This window comes from Nicotiana tabacum, chromosome 6 (assembly GCF_000715075.1).
Source record: "Nicotiana tabacum cultivar K326 chromosome 6, ASM71507v2, whole genome shotgun sequence".
NCBI lineage: Eukaryota > Viridiplantae > Streptophyta > Magnoliopsida > Solanales > Solanaceae > Nicotiana > Nicotiana tabacum.
In genome coordinates, this window is record NC_134085.1 from 112,620,948 (window position 1) to 112,643,010 (window position 22,063).

Sequence of the window (22,063 nt, forward strand, 5' to 3'; positions counted from 1 at the left end):
CGACCCATCATCAGCACCGTCGGGGCCTTCAGATTCTTCAGAGCCCTCTTCATCTTCGGGATCAACTAGCTTCTTGGCCTTGACCTCAAGTTTTTTTGCCTCCTCGATCTCGGCAGATAGGTCGAAGCCTCGGGCATGGATCTCTTCGAGGGTCTTCCTCCGAGATAACCACTTCACGTACTCAGTAGTGGTCTTCAGGTGGGCCTCAGCTGCTTCGACATCGGCCCTATACTGGACCACCATCTCTTCAGCATGGGCAGAGGTTGTGCACATTTGAGCCTTTATAGCATCACATTTATTACCGAGGGCATCTCGCTCTGCCAAAGTCAAGCTCAATTGCGATCGAAGTTCATCGTTGAGCTGGACTGCTTATCGACTTTCTCTTTCACCACTCAAAATTGAACCTCTACCGATGCCAGCTGTGCCTGGGCAGTTTCCTTCTCTAAAGCCAGCCAATCCATTTTGCTCTTCCAAACATCGGCCATGGGTTGGACCTCATTCATTTTAGCTCGGAGTTGTTTGATCTGGTCAATCTTCTCCTGAACCTGCGAGGTTTGGTCGTTAGTTTCCATGGCTAAGTCTTCATTGCTAATCTCAAAAGCCTTTACCTTTTCGACCAGATCGACATATTCCCGCCTCAGGTTTGAATCCTCCCTCTGAGCCTCGTCCAGCTCGGCTTGAATGCCCTTGATGGCCCTTTCGTAGTTCTCGCTAAGGAGCTTGTACATATCTTTTTTCTCAGAAAGCTCCTTGACCTCAAGCTCGGGCTGGTTAACCTCAATCTAGTACTGAAGAAATCTTTCATGATGAAGTACCAAGGCCTGCAAAAGGGTAAAATAAATAAGATATGAGAAATATCAAGAATTAAGTCAAAGTTCGGAAAAATGTAATGATGCCTTACCCGATTCAGCGCCTGCTGCATCTCGTTGAATAGGCACGGCACGTCCACCTCATTCATTTTAGCCTGGTCTTCTTCGATCACTAGGTGTCGGAGGTAGATCGCTACTCCTACGGGAGCAGAAAGAAACCGGGCATTATCCGGGACATTGATGCTTATCGACCTCTTACGGCCGGGATCCACACTTGGGGCGGAGAACTGGTTGATTAACTTTGGGTTTGAGGTTAGCCCAACAACTTCTTAAGATAGATCTTTTCTCGGCACTTCCAGGTCACCCATCCCGGAAAAGTCCTCCAAGGAGGACGAGTCCATGCCATCAAAAAAGGAATGAAGGGGATCGTCCACGCCATGAGCCCCTTAGTTAGATTTCTCCTTCATTTCTTGGGCCTCCTCGAGCATAGACTCGGTATGGGAGGGCGTCCCTGAGATATCAATTACGACGGGCACTTCCTTTGGTGTAGAGCTGGCATCTAGGGAAGTTTCAACCCGGGGAACCGCATGGGCTTTCTGAGCTGGAGGGGGGTCGGCCTCATGAGTCTCCCCCTCGGATGCATCCCAGTCCCTGGTATAGATCATCTCATGGACTGCGGAGATAGAGTCATCCTCCGTCTCGTCCCTAAGTCGGAGGAGGGAGTCGGAGGCTAGCACCCAGGAACTGGAGCCCCTCCTGGGCTTGCGGAGCACCCGCTTCTTCATTTTTTCACCTTGGAACTCGGGGAGCCCGAGGGTTTTCTTTTTCTCTTCGCTTTTCCCTTTGTGGCAGCAATAGAGGGATCAACAGACGGGGGCACATCTTCATCCCCTTCCGAAGGCCTAAGTTCAATGGTCTTAGGCAAACCCGCAACAACAAAGAAGGAAGAAGAGTTAGCAAAATAAAGGGTGTAGGTATAGTGTTGGCTACTCAGAAAGAGGCTTTACCATGAGAACAGGCCTCCTATCGGCCCTTCGATAGTCTGCGCCATGTGCGCTTGAAGTAGGACATATGAGTGCAGATGCCCACAATCCACTCCTTTAACCGGGGGACCGCATTCGGAACCCGGGCAACAGCTGCATAGCCACAAACATGAATGAGAAGATAGAAATGAAATAAGAAGAAATTTTGATGTTGAAAGAAGGAGTTGTATTTACGAGATGAATTCCATTTCTCATGGAATGGCATGTATTTTGGGGGGATCAAATCCTCAGTCATCACTCGGACAAAATGTCCATGCCAGCCAGCCCTAGTCTCGGTCTTCATCGATACTGGAGAAAGGGGCCTTGCTGGCCCGATGTGTAAGCTTGATTAGTCCCCCTCGGAACATCTGGGGACTATATAATCGGAGCAGGTGGTCGATCGCGAATCGACAAGATTCGATCTTGTTCACGAAATATCGAAGGAGGGTCACGATCCTCCATAGTGATGGATGGATTTGCTCGAGTCACACCTTGTACCTCTTGCAAAAATCTTGGACGATCGGGTCCAGCTGGCCCAATGTGAAGGGATAATTATAAACACTTAAGTACCCATCCACATAGGTAGTGACGGCGTCCTCGGGCTCGGGGACTACTACATCCTTGCCTTCCCAATGGCAGTCCTTACGAACTATGAGAAGGAATGATCGACTCCAACCCTACACCACAATATAATGGCGAGGAGTGGTCGATACAGCTTTTACCCGAAAGGTCTGGATCGAATCCACAGAGAGTTAATATTGGATTGGAATCGGGTTTCTATCCAATCTAGCTATGTGTGTTGTTCTTAATTGCACTTCTAAACATGATTGGAGTTGTTTCTATTCTAATTTTAATGCTAAGAATTGCTGAAAATAAACTAAGTACAATATTTTTGAAAGGGTTTTCTGTAGTGATAAAAGGCACTAGGGAAGTAACTTACACCTAGGCGAGTATCTAATAGGATCTAAAATTTAGGACAAGCTTGTTATATTTGGGGTCGCGATATAACCTTTGCACATAGCTACTCACTATATACCTCTCGGTAGTTTGAGTGACTTTGCCCTAATTGGCTTTCTCAAGCCCAATTGGGTATTCAAACAATTCAAGAAAAATTGGCTCAAGTCGGGTATTACTATCTCTAGGTTTAACCCTTTAATTGGGGGTATCAATCTCTTGAGTGCACCCCAATTCCTTGTTAGCCTGAATTTTCTAGACTTAGGCCCTCTTTCTAAAGAGGAGCCTAAGTCACAAAGGCATGAATTAGTGTTTGCAACCACCAATTCTACAATTAAAGCATGAAACAAGCTAAATATCACTAACCCATAAACAAATAAGCCCTAAAATAGAAGACCCATAAAATACTCACACTAGGGTTGGGTCACAACCCTAGTTAATGGGTTTAGCTACTCATAATCAAGGAAGAAATCAAAGATGGAGATGAAATATAAGCCATAAAAAGTAATTACAAGAGTAAAATCTAAGATTAATTACTAAAGATGTTCTAATATTACTCAAAAAAGCAAAAACTGGTTGTTCACGGGCTCCACCAAACGACAGATGCCCTAAAAATCTGAAAAAGATCTATTTATACACAGCTGAAATTATGGAAGTTTCGCTGACAGCGTAAAATTGAGTGCCTCAGCGTTGGGACTTCCGCGGCCGCGTTAAAGCAAGCGCGGACCGCATTTCTTCTCTTTTGAGCTTGATCTGGACTTAATTCTGTTGGGAAAAAAATTAACCGCCTCAGCATAGTCTTCAACCGTGGCCGCGAATTACGTTCGCGAACTGCACTTTTCATTTGAGCCCAAATCGCCAGTCCTCTGATTCTAACTTTCGCCATCAGCGAAATATGGACCGTGGCCGCTTCAAGTAGTTCCACTGTCGTGCAATTTTACCGTGGGAAGTGGTGTCTGTTGAGCCCAAAAGTGCTTTCTCTGAACCTCAAACCGGTGAGAGCATAAATATGGTCGCCTCAACGGTTCAACTTCTGCGGCCGCAGTATTTCTTTGTTGTCAGCGCTTTTAGCTCAGCTTTGGACTTATGCAGGTTTCACTCCTTTATGAACTTGTTAGGACTTTCTTGCCTCATTTTGACCAAACACTGCAAACAAGCACAATAAGTTTGTTTTTGGGAATACTTCTACACATTTTCTATCCAAAACCTAAGCAAAAAGGAGCATAAGATAGGCTAAAATCCCTAGTTATCAAGGACTTCCTCGATCACAGAGCATATATATCTTGAATCGCCTTTGCCCTGGTCCTGTTTGCAAGAAGACTTCTCGACCTTGAAGTTATCTGCAATTGAGCATCCCCCGGGGACAAACGTCGACAAAGGAGGCTTGGAGGTTGGTTCGTTAGCAGCCACATCGAAGCTGTTTCGAAGGCAACTACCTCATGGTTTACCGATTCAGTATCAGTAGAAGGTTGAGAAGATGAAGAGGCAACTTATTGAGGAACGACTTTCGATGTTTTGCCATTGTCATCTGGGGGATGTTTGAAAATTTGAGAAATAAACACGAAGTTTTGGAAAAATGGGTTTTGAAGATGAAGAACAGGGTATGAAGATTTGAAGAAATTTTGGGTAGAAATCTTGAGATTGCTATGAAGATTGAAGAACGGGGATGAAGATATGAAGATTTGAGGAAGGTTTTGACAATGGTTGGAAGGTTTGAAGATAGCGGTTTGATCAGAAAGTAGAAAAAGGACAAAGGAATGAGGCTTTTATAAGGAAACAGCTGATGCTTCGCATTCGGAGGCTACCTGTCGGTAAGCAACACGTGTCCTGAACCAAAACAATATGATTGGTGGGACGTTTTGGTTCCTCGTTGTAACGTGCGAAGGAAGGAACCGGAGTCATCTGTCAGTTCCCATCGTTTCGGCAAGCCTACTCTTTGAGAAACGAGGGGACTATCTTAATACGGGTAAAACCGAGCTCGCTGCATGACTCGACTTCCCGGTGAACCAAATGAAGCAGGAACATGACCGTAATGTATCGAAGTCGGAGCGAAGAACCCCTCGTATTAAGGCTCGGGCAAAACACCTGCCCTCGAGGATATGGGGACCATATCCTCGAGGTCTGATTTGAGGATTGAGATTTCGGAGAATATTACCAAGCAGCTGCACACGACTAACAAAGGGTCGTGATGTCCGTGCCTAACCGGATATTACAGCGTGAATCTCGGCTCGTATCGGCATAAAATCAGTCATTGGCGGAACGGAAGATTTTTACCTTTTTTAGAATTGTACATAGGATAAAATTCTCTACTATATAAAGGGGAAAGCTTATTATTCATGGGACACATTGTAACATGCATATCAAGGCAATATACTCTTATTCTTTCTGTTATTCAAATTTTTTACTTTGGTTCATCAGTTCTTTATTAGTGCGAACCCGAGGTTGAAGGTAGGCACTTCATTAAGTTGTTATTGAGTCCGGGATCACTCTCCTTATCGGTTGATAATTTATTACGTCTTGCATCTGCTTAATCTAACGCAATTTATTATTTGTACTGAATTAATTCGCATATCCTTAAAATCGCATATAAATTTAATTATTATCCGTTTTTTAGGGTAAACAGTCAATATTATCAACTATATCTCTAACAAAATAAACAACATACAAGTATTGGTGGCTTTGATAAGTTATAGCATGAATGCCAATTGTAAACATTAATGGAGGCAGCGAGCAACACCTTGTGCTGAGGTAATAAAGGCACCTTTCGTCTTGCAATATCAAGCCTTATGCAAATCAAATTAAGTGATCTACTTGATTTCGATGTCCCAAACTTTAGTTTTCACGTATCTAAATATTAGTGTTAATGTAGAACTTAAATTAAGGTGTAGTATTTTCACTTGTGTCCTCTTCTTTATGATTTCTTGTGAAAATTAATGCAAATAATCAAGGGTATAAAAATTGATTAACCTTTTAATGATATGTTTGTTGTTAGATATTCAGCGTTCTAATATTCGTGCTTTTATAATAATTATAAAATATCGATAAATATAGATGATAGATAGATGTATTCTCGATTTAATTTATAGTTCATTAGATTAATTTGTTTGAATTAATGTAAATTCAAATACAGTCAAACCTCTCTATAACTGCTTTGTTTGCTTCGATTTCTAGCTTTTATAAATAGTTGTTATACATCTATAATATCATTTGACTTTTTTAAATAGTATTTGATTGTTATAGACAAAATTATCATAAAAATTATTTTTTTCCTATTTAAATTTTACATATAAAAGACAAAATCATCTGTGTTTGACATGATGCTATCTTTATTTTTTAAGGAATAACTTGATGTTTAGATCCCGTATGATATGAATTATTCTAATCAAGGAATCAAATCCCTTACATAAATACTTTAATATGCTGCAAGAAATATTGCATCCAACAAAAGACTTAAATTTTAGTGAGTATTTCTTGAAATCATAAACTTATGCACGATGAGAACAGAAAAGATATGTGCAGATCTTCAAATATTAGAAATTATGCATAATGAAAATTTTTGTGCACTAGAACGAAAGTTTGCTTGCATATCTTTTAATAAAATTAATTGAAATCTTTAATTACTAACATAATATTTTTATGAAAAATTGGTGCATTATAGTTTCAAAATATTTGGTAAAAAATTCTAGACTTATTGTTGGTAGTTATAGAAAGATAATTTTACAAAGAGTGTATTGTTATAAAGATGAATATTATTATTACAGGTAGAAGTTGTTACACAGAGGTAAAATATATAGAAAATTAATTCCAAAAATAATTGGCTTTTATAGCAAAATATTATTATATGAATATTGTTATAAAGAAATCTGACTGCAAATATTTTCCATGTAAAATTTAGAGATCGCAGAAGTATAAATTATTGATGCTTATACTGCTTAGAGATCTAGTTACTTGTGGAGCCCAATATTTTATAGGAAGAATTTTGAAAGGTGGAGAATAAAAGACAAAAAGAAAAAAAAAAAGGAAAGTAGAAACTAAAATTACGCCAGTTTTACCAAACTGGGATGGTAATTATGGCAACTTAGGCGTAATTTTACCTAACTAGGATGGTAATTATGGCAACTCGGTATATGACTTCTGTCTCTACTATGAAACCTAAGAGACCCAATTAGAATAGGAAGCTTATGCAGTAGAAACTTATCTACACTACATGTATTAATTAACTATAGTTTAGTTCTCCATGTATTAATTAACTATGGTTTAGTTATCATAACCCTATTATAAACACACGTGTTATGTATTTATTGAATTGGTATAATCAACCCAATACCTAGATTTTTTCCCCTCACTTAATTTATATAAATAGTACTAGCCTACTAATGGCATACCCTTGTTCTCTCTTCCTCTCAGCCATTAATGGGTAACCTTTTAGGTTTGTGTAGTTTTAGGTTTTAAATCTTATTATGGAACTTTGGAAGCCAAAACATGAAATTCTACTTCAGGTAAGTTGTTGATTTTCTTGATGTTATGAAGTTCTTTAGTTTTCCTTGAGTTTATATGCACGTGTAAGAATATATGTGGGCATAACCTTGTTAATTTATGATCATGAGGGTACTTCAAGAACATTGAGCACCTAGAGCTAAATTTTAATAAGATACCTTAAACTTAAATTATTCATACTTTATAGTTTACATATCCGAATTCTGATAAATAATAAAAAATATACTATTATGATTTAAAAATATATATAAAAAAAATACTACAAGACATATTGGATCACTTGTCTTGTTATCATCTCTGCACTCTGCTTGCTTTGAACACTTAATTCCTCTCTTGCCAGATATAATAGATGCAATAAGCCATAGCCATTATGTATATCTCAGGTGTGGCACTCTTCCCCTTTATTTGAGATCCTGTCTACTCTATTTTATTTTGCAAAGTCTAGTATTTCTGCCATTGCAGCAATCTTAAGTAAACATATAATAAGCAACTGATAGAATCGGTCAAGGCCAAAGTCATTAAGTCAATGGCTTTAGGCCTCCAAATTAGTGAGGCCTTATTTTTCTAATAGTGAATTTTATATTTAATTTTTTGAAAAAGTAATGAATGTTTTAAGATAGAAAATATAAGATCTTTATATAAAAAATGATTAAATAATGTCATTTAGTAATGTATATTTCATCATCAATATACTCTCTTTTTTTCAGTCTCATATTAAAATTAATACTTTGTACATTCTTTTCTTTTCCATATTAAACTGTCTATTCTCTCAAAAACAACACAAAGAATATTGAATAGATTAAATTGCACATACTTTTCTATTCTTTCTCCAAGTTTTTAGCGTCAGAGCAATGAAAGTATATTTTGATATTAAGTAATGCAGGTTCTAGAATCATGCTTTATTGTTTTCAATGTCTATTATCTTTTTCTTTTAATTTGACATTTGTTATTTTTACCTAATATAGGTACTGTTTTTATATTATCTATCACTTTAGAGTTTAAATGTCACCTAGAAAATATCAATGAGATAACTTAATCTCACACGCACAAAAAAGAAAAACCAAGATTGAAACGTTAATACAACATCAACATGGAGCTCCTTGATATACTGTTTCAGAAAAAGATTTAATAGATTGACTGTATTGTCAACTGATAAAGATTATTAGAAGAAATTGATTACCAAAAAATTATTAACCACTTTATATCTCAAAGTTTGTAAAATAGACAAACAAATATATAATTCTTAAATATAAGAAAAGACTTGAGGCCTTTAAATAATGTTTGGCTTTAAGCCCCCAATGTATTAAATAGTCCATGGTAACTGGGTTCACAATCAAATATTTATAAATATTAGTAAATTTTTTAATTCATATATAAGATATGTGCAAAAGTTACTGATTATGAGAGCCTACACTTGCTAAGCTGGATCCGCCCTTAAGCATACACTCACAAAAAGATGTGCAATACTGTCATTAACTTCATTCATAAGTAGTTCTTATGAGTATTTTAAAAGTCTTTCTTAGAATCTCGCCAAAGGGCTCGCTCTAGGGTGAGGCCCTTGAGAAACGCCACGTACGGAGGCTTTTTTATTGTTGAACCCAATTATACTTTAGAATGTATCAAAATGCAACTTTTTTAAAAAAAATTTGTAATGATTTTTACTATCTATATTTCGTATTGAAAATATTAGATTTGATTGAACCCGTTGTGTCAATTTTAACAAAATGTGATGCTCTTTCATTTATTGTTTGGATTATTCAAATGTTATAGTGAATTTGTGTCCCATAATAATTTTAATACTATTTTATTATTTATTGCTTATATTAGTATGGAAGATATAGTTTAATCTTATAAATTTGATTTATATTTTCTATTTGTAATGTATTTTTCTTTTTTCATATCATTATCAGTCAACCAGGCGAAGTCATAAACTTTGGAGTTCTCTCAATTGGGCAAAAGCATAAAGTCTAGAGCATTATCAACTGATAGTTTAATTTTAGAGGTATGTCTTGTGTCCTCGTTTTCATCATTTAATAAATTAGTCTTAGGATATGTGTGTTGCGCGTTTACCCCACCTCCATAATTAATTTTTGCAAAGCAATAACAATTGCACATTGTATTCCGTATCCATGAGTATTTTTTTAAGCAATATATAATAGTACATTAAAGATTGTATTTGAATTATAAATAAAAATGTAAACTCCTGAAATTGATGAATATTGATCCTATATAGCTAACTCAAGAAAAAAGCAAGGTCAAAACTATGCATTCATTCAACTTAAAATTTGTTCCAGTTTTATAATTTCATCACTTAAAATTCACCCATTATCATGATTTTTTTTAGTGTTTATCAAGAGCACAGCCTATAAAAGTTTAAGAGCTTTTTAAAAAGAAAAAATTAGAAAGCTATTCTCAAGTTCATTGAGAAGATACAAACAGGGTCAGTTAAATGACAAAAGACAAGCTCTTTTGTTTCCTAACCTTCAAGAACGTATATGTTTTATGAAGTTTCGTAGGTTAGGTTTATATATTACTTAATTACTACTCCTATTTTACCATGTAGCTCTATAAGGCAAATTCTAAATATTAGGACCTTTTTAAATAGTAGTTCAAATAAGGAAATTATTATATGTAAAATTTTAGTTGATTTTAAATCCTAAATTTTAGGAGCAGGAAATATTTAAATTACATTTTTATCCAATGTGAATCTAGTTTTAAAGTATAAAAAAAGGCGAACGACATTTCGCTAAGGGTCTTCGTGCTTTTAATATCGTATAGACTTATACTAGTATTTTATATAAATTAATATTTTACCATGTTGTTTATATATAGAGAGAGTCAAACATCTCTATAACAACCTCATTTGTTTCTTTTTTTACTTTTTATAGTATTGGTTGTTATACACCAATAACAATTTGACATTCAAATCTTATTTGGCTGTTAAAGATAAAAAAAAATTCTTTTATATTCAATGTTACTTTTATTTCTAGAGGAATAGCTTGATGTTTAGACCCCATATGGCATGTATAATACTAATCAAGAAATCAATAACGAGAGAATTGCATATAAGTACAACACATATACATATATTGCAATTGAGTGGCTTAAGGATAATAATCCCGAATATAATTTGAAATTGTATTTATCTCATATTTAATTATGGGTATTAGCTAATTTCGGTACAAGTTTATACCAAAATGATATTATTAGCTATCCCATATAGAAGGTGGGATAGCTAACCTTACGTGATATCCTTAGCTATCACAAACTTAACCAAACGACCCTAAGGGATTGTTTAGCTGGGGAATAAGTTATCCCGGAATTATGATGATATTATTATAATACAACAACAACAAACTCAGTAAATTCCCACGAGTGGGGTCTGGGGAGGGTAATGTGTACTTGGATCTTATCTCTATCTTAGGAGGGCAGAGAGACTGTTTTCGATAGACCCTCGGCTAGAGAGCAAATGAAAAGAAGCATAGGCCACAAGCAGTAACAACAACAAAAGGAAATTAAGAAAATCAAAGCGAAAGATATCAATCAAACAGTAGGTAAAGATAGCAATCTACGAGTAAAAAGGATACCATATCAATACTAATGCTACCGGTTTGAGAAAGAAAGAGCAAAATACTGGACTACCTACTAGCCTTTTACAATAATTCTCGACCTCCACAACCTTCTATCAAGGGACATGTCCTCGGTAATCTCCAGTTGCGCCATGCCTTGCCTAATCACCTCTCCCAATACTTTTTTGGTCTACCTCTACCTCTCCTCATACCCTCTATGGCCACCGAACTGGGCCATCAGTGCTTCTCTTCTTCACATGCCCGAACCATCTCAGCCTCACCTCTTGCAAATTATCCTCCGTGGGGGCCACTCCCACCTTTTTTCGAGTAACTTCATTCCTAATCTTATCAAAGCTGGTATGCCCGCACATCCATCTCAATATTCTCATTTCAACTACTTTTATCTTTTGGATATGAGAGCTCTTGACTGGCTAACACGCTGCCCCATACAATATAGTCGGTCTAACCATCATTTTATAGAACTTACCTTTAAGTTTAAGTGGCACATTCTTACCACACAGGACACGGGAAGCGAGTCTTTATTTCATCCATCCTACTCCGATATGATGTGTAACATCCTCATCAATCTCCCTATTTCCTTATATTACTGACCTAAGGTACCTAAAACTTCCTCTCTTGGGAATGACTTGTGTATCAAACCTCACCTCTATGTCCTCTTTTAGGTTTACATCGTTGAACTAGCACTCCAAGTATTTTGTCTTGGTCCTTCTCAACTTGAAACCTTTAGACTCTAGGGTCTACTTCCAAACCTCTAGCCTCTCGTTAATACCACCCTGCATCTCATCAATTAGAACTAGGTCATTAGCAAATAGCATATAGCATGGAACCTCTCCTTAAATGTGTCGCATCAGTGCGTCCATCACCAAGGAAAATAAAACAGGCTAAGAGTTGATCCCTGGTGCTACCTCATCACAAATAAAAAGCGTTTCGAGTGTTCTCCCACTGTCCTCGTCCGGGTCTTAGCATCATCATACATTTTCTTAGTCACCCTAATGTAGGCTATCGGGATCTCTTTAGCCTCCAAGCATCTCCATAGCACCTCTCTTGGGATTTTATCATAAGCTTTTTCTAAGTCAATGAACATCATATTCAAGTCCTTCTTTGTTCCCCTATACTGCTCCACCAATCTCTTCACAAGGTGAATAGCTTCCGTAGTCGAACGACCCGGCATAAAACCGAACTGATTCTCAAAAATAGACGCGCTCCTCCACACCCTCACTTCTACCACCCTCTCCTACACTTTTATTATTTGACTTAGCAGTTTGATACCCCGATAATTATTATAAATTTAGATATCACTCTTGTTCTTGTACAATGGAATCATCGTACTCCACCTCCATTCTTCGGACATCTTCTTCATCCTAAAAATGATGATAAAAACCTAGTTAGCCACTCCAAACCTGCCCTACCCGCATTCTTCCAAAATTCTATAGGGATTTTGTCTAGCTCGGTCGCTCTACCCTTATGCATCTTACGCATATCCCCCATGACCTCCTCCACTATAATGCGCCTACAATACCCAAAATCTTGATGAATCTCGGAGTGTTCCAAATCACCCACTACAATGTTCCTTTCACCCTCTTCATTCAAGAATTTATAGGAGTACGTCTGCCATCTTCGCCTAATCTGAACCTTTTCCATTAACAATTTGTTTTCCTCATCTTTGATGCACTTAACTTGATCTAGATCACGTGCCTTCCTTTCTCTCACCTTGGCTTAGCCTGTACAACTTCTTGTTCCCGCCTTTAGCCCAAGTTTTTCATTCAAACGTCCAAACTCCACATATTTAGCCGTAGTGACTGCTAACTTCGCCTCCTTCTTAGCCTTCATATACCCTTCCATGTTCGTCATCTTCTCCTCGTCAATGCTCTCTACTAGCTTCACATACGTCGATTTCTTAGCTTTCACTTTTTCCTGTACCTCCTCACACTACCAATACCCATTGTGACCGCCAGAGAAACCTTCGAGACCCCCAACACCTCTCTCGCAGCCACTCTAATACATTCGTTGTCGTGGTCGACATACAACTCGAGTCCCAACTGCTCCTTCAGGCCCCTATAACCAGCAACTTCTCCCCCAACTCTTGAGCTTTATCACTAGTCAAAAGGAACCGTACCTTATCCTATGTTGACCATACTCAGCCCTCATGTTCCTCTTCCTCACGATCTCTAAGTCCATCACCAATCGCCTATGATGAGTCGTGAGTTTCTCACTCGGGATAACCTTGCACCCTTGCATAGTCCTCTATCGCACTTTCGGAGGAGTAGATAATCAATTTGGGTCTTGACCAACGTACTCTGAAAAGTGACCAAGTGTTCCTTCCTCGTCGGGAAACACGAGTTAGTAATCACCAAATCTAAGATTTTAGCACAATTTAACAAAGAAGTTCCTCCTTCGTTTTATCTCCAAAATTGAAGCCACTTGCACACCGTCATAGCCCCAGAGGTCATCCCGATGTAGCCATTGAAATCTCCTTCTATGATAAGCTTATAGGTGAGCGGGATGCCACATACTAACCCGTTAAACTCTTCCTAGAAATGCCTCTTTACCACCTCGCCCAAACTCACTTGAGGCGCGTAAGCGCTAACTACGCTTAAAGTAGACCTTCCAACAACCAGCTTAATAGCCATTAGCCTGTCATTCACTCTCCTAACTTTTACCACTAGATCCTTAATTTCTCAATCAACCAAAATACCTACCTCGTTCTTACCCCTCTCGCCTCCTATGTACCACGGCTCACTAACTCTATCGAATTTCCCGTCAAAGTACCAATATTCCAGGACCCAACTCTCAGTCTAGAAGTTCCCTTGCCTCCCGCCCCCCGCCCCACTTCCCCAACCCGAGGACATGACCGTATTCTACCATCACTCACCTCAGCCTCTATAATCCAAGGCAAACTAAGCTAGTACTATTAAATTAAAAGAATAAGGTCTAACACTTAAACTCTATTCACTACTTATGGAATACAAATAAGCAAAACAGACAAGCAAGAGATAAACTACGTAAAGACAAAAGCAGGCCAACCGAACTGAAAACAGTAGTCGAAATTAAAGACAATCATGCAATTATTAGCACGGGGCTCGAACTAGAAAGCACTAACCAATTACTAGCAAGAGAACTAGTACGGGTAGGCAATCAAGAATTATGCTATAACTATCGCAAATTATCAATTTAGCACATGGAAGATAGAGATATTGATCGATGAAATGAGGCACCAATTCCCGACAATGTAGAACCTGGATGGATTGTCGTGAATGCCAAATGGGGCGCTGCAGCAATAACCTTAGTCAATTTCCAGCAGTTCACGTGCTCCACGCGAAGTTGCTGCCTCCAACCTAATCTGACTTCTCGCCGGTGCGTACATCTCACACTCTATTCCAGTGATGCTGGCAAAGTAGGTACCTGTAAAACAAAAAGAGGGGCCGAAAAGGGAAAAAACAGGAAAGGAAGGAGAGGGGTAGATGGTACGCAACCTCATATCTGGGTCAGTTTTCGGTAGGTTTTCGGCGATACAGTTGGTCACAAGAAAAAAAAGGGAGAAAAAAGAATGGGTGGCCTCTGCTGCTATGACAGGCGCTGGTTTAGGGAGAGAAAGAAGATGAAATAAGTTGGGAAGAATAAGGGAATATAAGGAGAGATAGGGAAAGGGAGGAGCGAGAGAGTCGGGAAGAGATAGAAACGGGAGAGCAGAAGAAAACAACGAGGACCAGGGGGAGAGAGAGAGAAAGATGAGGGAGCGGACTTACCTGGTTTTTCGGTGATAAAGCCGTCGGCGGTTGGGAAGTTTGTAAGAGAAAGAGACGTTACAATTTGAGATGAGAGAGAGAAGGAGAGAGAGTGTGTGTTCAATGATGAGATTATAATATGAGAATTAAATAGAGACGAGATTATTTAGTGAATATATTTTTATTGGTAGATATTTGGATCATCGGACTAAAAATAGAATATACCAATATAAAATATGTATTTGGTCTATACTAGATAAAAAGATATAAACTTTGGGGAAGAGTCTTGGAGAATGACATTTTTGTCATTGTAGTGTTTTATTCCAAAATAAGTAGTCTTGGATTTTTATGCCACCCTCAATGTGAGATAGAATAATACTAGAATTAGTGATATAGATTAATCCCGAAATTGTTAATTCAAATTTAAAAATTCAACCAAATACGGAATAAAATAAACTCACATCTAATTCCGAAATTATTATTATCCCACCAACCAGACGACCCCAAACTGCTTTTTGTTCTTTCCCTTAGGAAAAATTGTTAACTTGTCGATTACTCGATTATCCTACACTATTTTCTGCAGAAAAAGCTTAGTTTAACCAATTTATAGTTTGATTAAGAGTATTTTGTGTCAATCAGCTAACTATAACCAATTTTCTAGTAGATGCTTCTATTTCACCTCTTTTTTAGCATTTATTACTAAAAGACCGTTTCCCTCCCAAATCCAAGTTTTCAACTGCCATTTTCAAGGACTTCTAAATTCTGTTCTGGATTCAGGTTTCACTTTCAATACCCTTTAGCCCTAATTTGAATTTCGTTACTCTACCTCGTTGCTTGTAATGTGCTGTTCGTGTAATTATCTTCTTTGTCTTCAAGAATTTTGCTATTTTTCTTTTGCTGTAACATCTTGTTGGTCGATGTTTAACATTAATAATGCCATGTCTTGTTAGTTGTTAATAATCGTGTTCTTCGATTTCCTGCAATATACTTTGGATCCGCCTCTGCCCAAACACCCTATGGGTTCAATTTTAATGTTTTTAACATTGAACCCATTATATTTTTAAAGTTATGGGTTCATATCTATTATTTTTGCAATTTTAATGAATTTTTACATACTAACTTTTACTCCGCATCGAAAGTTATGGGTTCAGTTGAACCCGCCTCTGTGTTTGGGTAAGCTTATAGACTGGTCTAGTGGTGGCAAGATGGTTAAAAGAAAACAATTATCTACTCATATTATCCATTAAGAAATGGGTTGGATAATGAACTTTTAAAACACGGGTCAAATATAGATAAGAATCTAATGGGTTTAACTTTTATATTTGTAAAGCCTCAAATTGGAGGATCCTGAAGTTTAGGAGATTAGGAATTCTCCCAAAAGTGATTATATTCAAGAAGTCATGGATAATATGGATATCCATATTATATGTTGGTTAACCCGTTTTTTATCTGTATTTAATATGCGGGGGTCGGATAACTTATCCGTTTTGTATTACCCGTTCTCGACCCGCCCATATCCAACCTGACCTGCCCGTTTTCCACCCCTATACTGGTCAAAGCATCACCGTCCTAGTGGTCAATGGGAGGTAAACCATGATGTCTCAGATTCTAATCCAAGTAGAGGCAAAAAATATTAGGTCATTTCTTCTCATTTGTCCAAGCCTTGGTGGACGGAGTTAATCAATACCGATGTTAATGGAGGTAGCAGGTACCCAATGGAATAGTCGAGGTCAGCTGACTTAAAAGCGCCTTTTGGCTTATTTACACATTTAGTAAACATACAAAAACTTATAAGCCAAGGTCTTCCAATAGTCATAAGTTGGTCACTCCCAACTTATAATTTTTTAGCTTATAAACACTTTTGGTTTGACTAAGATTTTTATTATTTTATTCTTTACTTACAAAGATGCTTTGAAATTTATTCTTGGTTTTTTAGACATTTTACCAAAAGAATAGCTTATCAGAATTTTTTGTGCCAAACACATCAACTGTTTATTATTAGTTTTCGCATTTCTACCCAAACACATAACTGTTTATTTTACTTAAACGTGCTTATAAGCACTTTATGCTTATCGGCACTTAATACTTATCAGTTATTTATCATTAGTTAACCCAAACGAGCTCTAAGTTCTACGTGCTTTGTAGATGTCTGTGTTAGCGGAAACAAGTCCCTCAAAGATGTTTGGGGAGGGATTACATCAGAGCGTCGGCAATGAGTATCCTAGATCTCCATCCACATTTAAGCGCCTAAAAGTTGATACAACCCGTAAGTTTCCTGAAAATTGTGGTCTGTTTGTTGGTCAAACGAAAGGAAGCAGAATTCAGTGCTACACTGATGCAGAGATCTACCCGGAATTTCCATCCACTTCTAAGAGTGTAAAAGTTGAGGACACATGGAATTATACTGAAATTTCTGGCATGCGTATTCCTCAAACGAATGGACATGGTACTCAATGCCCTGCTGATGCTGAGATCAAAAGTAGTTCTGGAGTTGCTATGAATGTGATTGAGTCAGCCAAGCCTTTAAGAGTTTTTGTGCCAAATACTTTGAATGACAAGCCTGCAAACGAAGTTAGAGAGTCCCTGAATGTGATTGAGTCAGCCAAGCCTTTAAGAGTTTTTGTGCCAAATATTTTGAATGGCAAGCCTGCAAACGAAGTTAGAGAGGCCCTGAAACTTTTTGATGACCTATACTCTAAACTTTTGCGAGAAGATAAAGCAGAGAAACGTGAAGGACAGCCTAAAAGAAATATCATTATAGAGGCAGCAGTGAGTTTGAAGAAACAGAATAAGTGGGTGAATTGTGAGTGGACCTTTGGACATGTTCCCGGAGTTGAAATTGGGGATCAATTCCGGTTTAGGGCAGAACTTGTTGTGATAGGACTACATCGCCACTATATTAAGGGTATCGATTATGTGAATATTAACGGAAAAGATGTTGCAACTGCTGTTGTTGATTCTGGTCGGTACGATAATGAGGCCATATCTTCTCAAACATTCATTTATGTAGGTCAAGGTGGAAATCCAAAAGTTTCTGCTTCGAAAGTAGAAGATCAAAAGCTTGAAGGGGGTAATCTTGCCTTGAAGAACTCCATGGACTTGGGATATCCGGTGAGGGTTATTGGTAGTCGACAAAGAGTAAAGGATCAAAAGAGTGATATAAGATACATTTACGAAGGGCTTTACACTGTGACAAAGTGTTCGCAAGAAAGAGGTCCAACTGGAAAATTTATTTTCAAGTTTGAACTGAAAAGAAATTCTGCCCAATCAAAACTTACTTGTGAACTAGTGTCACAGCCAGCAAATTTAGGCAAGGTAAATCACTTACGTCAAAATGTTAATAAGGCAACAAAATCAGTTATGCAGTTTGTGCAGCGGGAGATTGTTGTGGACTATGATATCTCGCAAGGAAAGGAGAAGATACCGATCCCTGCTGTCAATGCAATCGATGATGAGAGACCCCCACCATTCACTTACATTACCAAAATGCAGTATCCAGATTGGTATTACATCTCTATGCCTCAAGGTTGCAGTTGCACAAGTGGATGCTCGGATTCTGAGCAATGCTCTTGTGCTTCTAGGAACGGAGGTGAGATTCAATTCAACACAAGAGGCTCTATTATTAGAGCAAAGCATCTTGTTTACGAGTGTGGTCCATCTTGCAAATGCCCTCCTTCTTGCAAAAATAGAGTTAGCCAACATGGTCCACGGTACCACTTGGAGGTTTTCAAGACCGAATCAAGAGGATGGGGCTTGAGGTCGAGGGACTATGTATCATCTGGAAGTTTTATTTGTGAATATGTTGGGGAGTTACTTGATGAAAAAGAAGCCGAAAAAAGAATAGATCATGATGAGTACTTGTTTGATGTTGGCAACTATGATGAAGAAACCCCCAAAAGGAATAAAAAGTTCGAAGTTGAGTCAAATTCTTTTCAGAGGAAGGATGAAGATGGCTTTACCCTTGATGCAGCAAGATATGGGAACGTTGGAAGATTTATCAACCATAGCTGCTCACCAAACCTTTATGCTCAAAATGTCATGTATGACCACGGTGATAGGAGAGTACCTCACATAATGTTTTTCGCTTCCAAGAGTATTGCTCCAATAGAGGAGCTTACTTATGACTATAACTACCAGATTGATCAGGTTTATGATGCAAATGGCAATCTGAAGAAAAAGAATTGTAAATGTGGTTCTCGTAAGTGCTCGGGTAGAATGTATTAAAGAGGTACTCGTGTAAGTCTATTCGTTTGTACTTTGATATTTCAAGTACGATTTTATATTTGTGTGCACTTCCATGTCATGTCAACTTTTCGATTCCTTGCTATTCCATTTACATCTACTATGTGAACGTTGATATCTTGTAACCTGCATTATGCTTAATTTCCGATCTTCTATAGCTTTTGTTTGGTCTTGAATGCTATAGTAGAATAACTTAGATGGTTGTATAACCACATGACGGAATTAACACTTATTCATCGTCTTACTTTTAGACTTGCTGAATTAAGGCTTACCACCCTTGACCATCCTTAAAGGAAACATTTATCTGAACTGCAAATGTCTATTTTTCTATCAAGTAGTGAACTTATACCGATTGCTCCATTACATTCTTTTGCCATTGCAACTCACAGGTAAAATTCTTCATTGAGTTAACACGAAATGATTGTTTAATTTATGTGTTTTGCTGATTCTCTTTAGTTCCTGTCATGTATACTGATGGGTGTGGGTGAGGGATCCATACCTGATCTGGTCAATCGATTTTGGGTACTTTGGCCAAATTACATAGACAATCGGGACAGATACAATGATATCTAAAATCAACACAAAAGGTAGGGTGAAACTGAAGAAAATGGAATACCTTGTATGTAGAAATTTTTATGTCGATCATTTTCGAAATTTTTATGTCGATCATTTTCCTTTTATCTCCTTCTCGGATATAGGCACCGTGTAAGTCTTCCACATAATATCTCATAATTAAGGCATACTTTATAACTATTTTTAGATATTTGAATTATTTTAGCTTAATCCTTCCACCTGGATCTGTAACCACGAATCTTAAAATTTAGATCATGAAGGATCTGACCTTTAGATTCACACTCGTATTGGACACTCCACCCGAGTCCAAGTAGATATCTACAGCTTGATATTCCAAACTACTGATCAGTGGATGGGCTTTAACTTCTTATTGAATGAAAGAACATGCCCACCTTCTGATTCCTTTAGAAGGAATGCAAAATGAAGTTGGGATTGCACTGGGTTTTTTGTTGTTGTTGTTGTTGTTGCAAATTGAAGTTGCTCCAATTCACGTAGCATATTTTCCATGCAAGATGCTTGCTTTAGTTAGTTATCTGATGCAAATGGTGGACTAAGTTTCCTGATTTCTTTTTTCCACGTAGAAATGTGAATTTTATTGTTGTATTTCAGCTGTAAGGTGAAATATGCTGCTATTCACTGCCTTTTGCTGAACAATCTCTTCGATTCAAAACAGTGTGACCAATACCAGCATATCACATGGATGTTTAAGGAAACTGAACTTTGAATATTACAATTTTTAGTGCACTTATAGCATGAGCTTCATCTAGTCCGGCTTTCATGGATTTCAACTTAGCTCTTGCCTCTGACGTTGAGACTGTTCTTGGTGTTGATTATTAAACTGATTTGTTTACAACTTCTTTTAGTTCCTGTAATTCTTTTTTCCCTTTTTTGGTGTATAAATGTTCTGATCAACCAAACTTATTTTCAATAGGCGTAACCAATCTCAAGTTCAAATAAAGGAGAAGGATTGCGGAAGGTTGAAGGCAGCGTAGAAGTAGTTGAACTAAGGTGAATCATCTTATTTCTTGTAGGTTAAGTGCGAGATATAGAGAAAATTTTTGGTGGCTAACAGTAAATTCATATAGCTATAGCTGATCTCAAATTTGTTTGGGGTTGAGGCACAATTATTCTATTTTTATTAATGAATGTCCTGGTCAAGAAATACTGGCACTCAGAGACGGAGCCAGAATTTGAAGTTTATGGGTTCGGCTTCGCAATCTTTTTAAGTTACTGGGTTCTAAATTATATATTTATACATATTCAATGAATTTTTTAAGAAAAATATAAAGTATGACAAAAGTTACTGGGTTCGGTCGAACCCGCATTCGGTATTGTAGCTCCGCCACTGCCGGCACTGTTAGGATACTATTCTTGATCTTTCAAGGATTAATAATGTGTTGCCATTTCAATGTCTTAATTTTTATTTTTGGGCTTGTCACTACTGTTTAGGAGATTTACCACTCCTTTTATCTGCAATTATCAATTGTGCTATAGTGGTTTAATGCCATGTTGGGCCAAACTTCGGAAAGTCAAAAGGCACCCTTTTTTGAGATTTGAGTTGTTTGACCAAAAATTGAAGTGCTTTTGTGCAACAATGTTGCTCTGCTTGTTGGAGAAAACTGGGGTTGTGTTCTCACTTTCATTGTTGATTGAGAGGATCCAATAGCATTTGCAGTACTCCTAAGGGGTGCCAGTAATGATCTACTGAATGAAGTAGAAGGAAACCTACAAGATGCAATGTCGGTTGTTAGGATTATCACCAAGATTCCTAAACTAGTTCCTTGTGCTGGTGCTATGTTGAAGCAGAAAACTTCATATATTGAAGGCATACAAAATGGCCTTGTGAAGTTGTTACCATATAAAAATTTCACAGGGCGCCCCATTTGGTCGCCTCCCATCTTACATGTACCCACTTTTTAAAAAAGGTTAACAGCTACCCAAAGTACAGGTAACTTCAAACAACATGCTTCTTCTCAGCTTTTCCTCCTCCTTCTTAGTTGCTGTGACAATAGAGGTTACGACGGGTTTATATGTTATTTGTGAGTAGGTTTTAAGGTGATTTATGATGTTTTACTATAGTGGGTTGCTACAACACTCTTTTCCTTGCTACTGCTTAGGGTTTCTTCTTCTTCTTCTTAGTTGCAAAATGGGTTTGTTACATTTGTTGTTTTGGCAAATTGACGATTTGAGTTTGTTCTTTATGATATTTGGAACTTATGTTTCAAATTCGAGCTTATCTGGAGTAGATTTGGGCGTTGAATCGTGTGTTGGATTGTTGAAATTCGAAGAACAAATTTCTGTTTCTGCACTTCAGACGAAAATATTTAAGACGTTTTCGTCTTAATTGTAAAAATTTCAATTAAGATGCTCTTAAGACGTTTGCGTCTGAAGTGCACTAATTTTTTGATGTACTTAAGATGTTTTCTTCTGAAGTCCCCAACTTCAGACAAAATTTGTAACTTTAGACGTGGATAGTGCTACTTCAGTCACGTACGTCTGAAGTTGTGTCTTAAATTGTTAAACAGTACAATTGCAGAGAATTTTAAACTTAGAGTACAATTTAAACAAAAGCCCCAAAAATCGAGTATTTATGCATATCCCCCTGTTGCGATAGTTTTATCAAAATGCAATACTCAAGTTGGTAAGGATAA

The 22,063-nt window shown here is 37.7% G+C and overlaps 1 protein-coding gene across 4 annotated transcripts; it reads left to right on the forward strand.

Annotated features, from left to right (window-relative positions):
* Positions 1 to 7,127: 7,127 nt before the first annotated feature.
* LOC107807216 (histone-lysine N-methyltransferase, H3 lysine-9 specific SUVH5-like) lies at positions 7,128 to 21,654 on the forward strand. 4 transcript variants are annotated; one of them, XM_075255167.1, is made up of 4 exons: positions 7,128 to 7,284; positions 9,193 to 9,284; positions 16,743 to 18,833; positions 20,344 to 21,654. In XM_075255167.1, the coding sequence occupies exon 3, from the start codon at positions 16,743 to 16,745 to the stop codon at positions 18,819 to 18,821; it is 2,079 nt and encodes a 692-aa protein (XP_075111268.1). In that variant the 5' UTR covers positions 7,128 to 7,284; positions 9,193 to 9,284; the 3' UTR covers positions 18,822 to 18,833; positions 20,344 to 21,654. The 4 variants fall into 4 exon arrangements, with proteins under 4 accessions (XP_075111268.1, XP_016487041.2, XP_016487039.2 ...); XM_016631555.2 differs by lacking the exons at positions 7,128 to 7,284; positions 9,193 to 9,284 and adding an exon at positions 15,054 to 15,374 and having other exon boundaries at positions 20,344 to 21,653; XM_016631553.2 differs by lacking the exons at positions 7,128 to 7,284; positions 9,193 to 9,284 and adding an exon at positions 15,054 to 15,374 and having other exon boundaries at positions 16,743 to 18,825; positions 20,344 to 21,653.
* Positions 21,655 to 22,063: the final 409 nt, after the last annotated feature.

Coding starts and splice junctions, on each gene's coding strand:
- LOC107807216 (XM_075255167.1), top strand. CDS start 16,743: ATGTCTGTGTTAGCGGAAACAAGTCCCTCAAAGATGTTTGGGGAGGGA.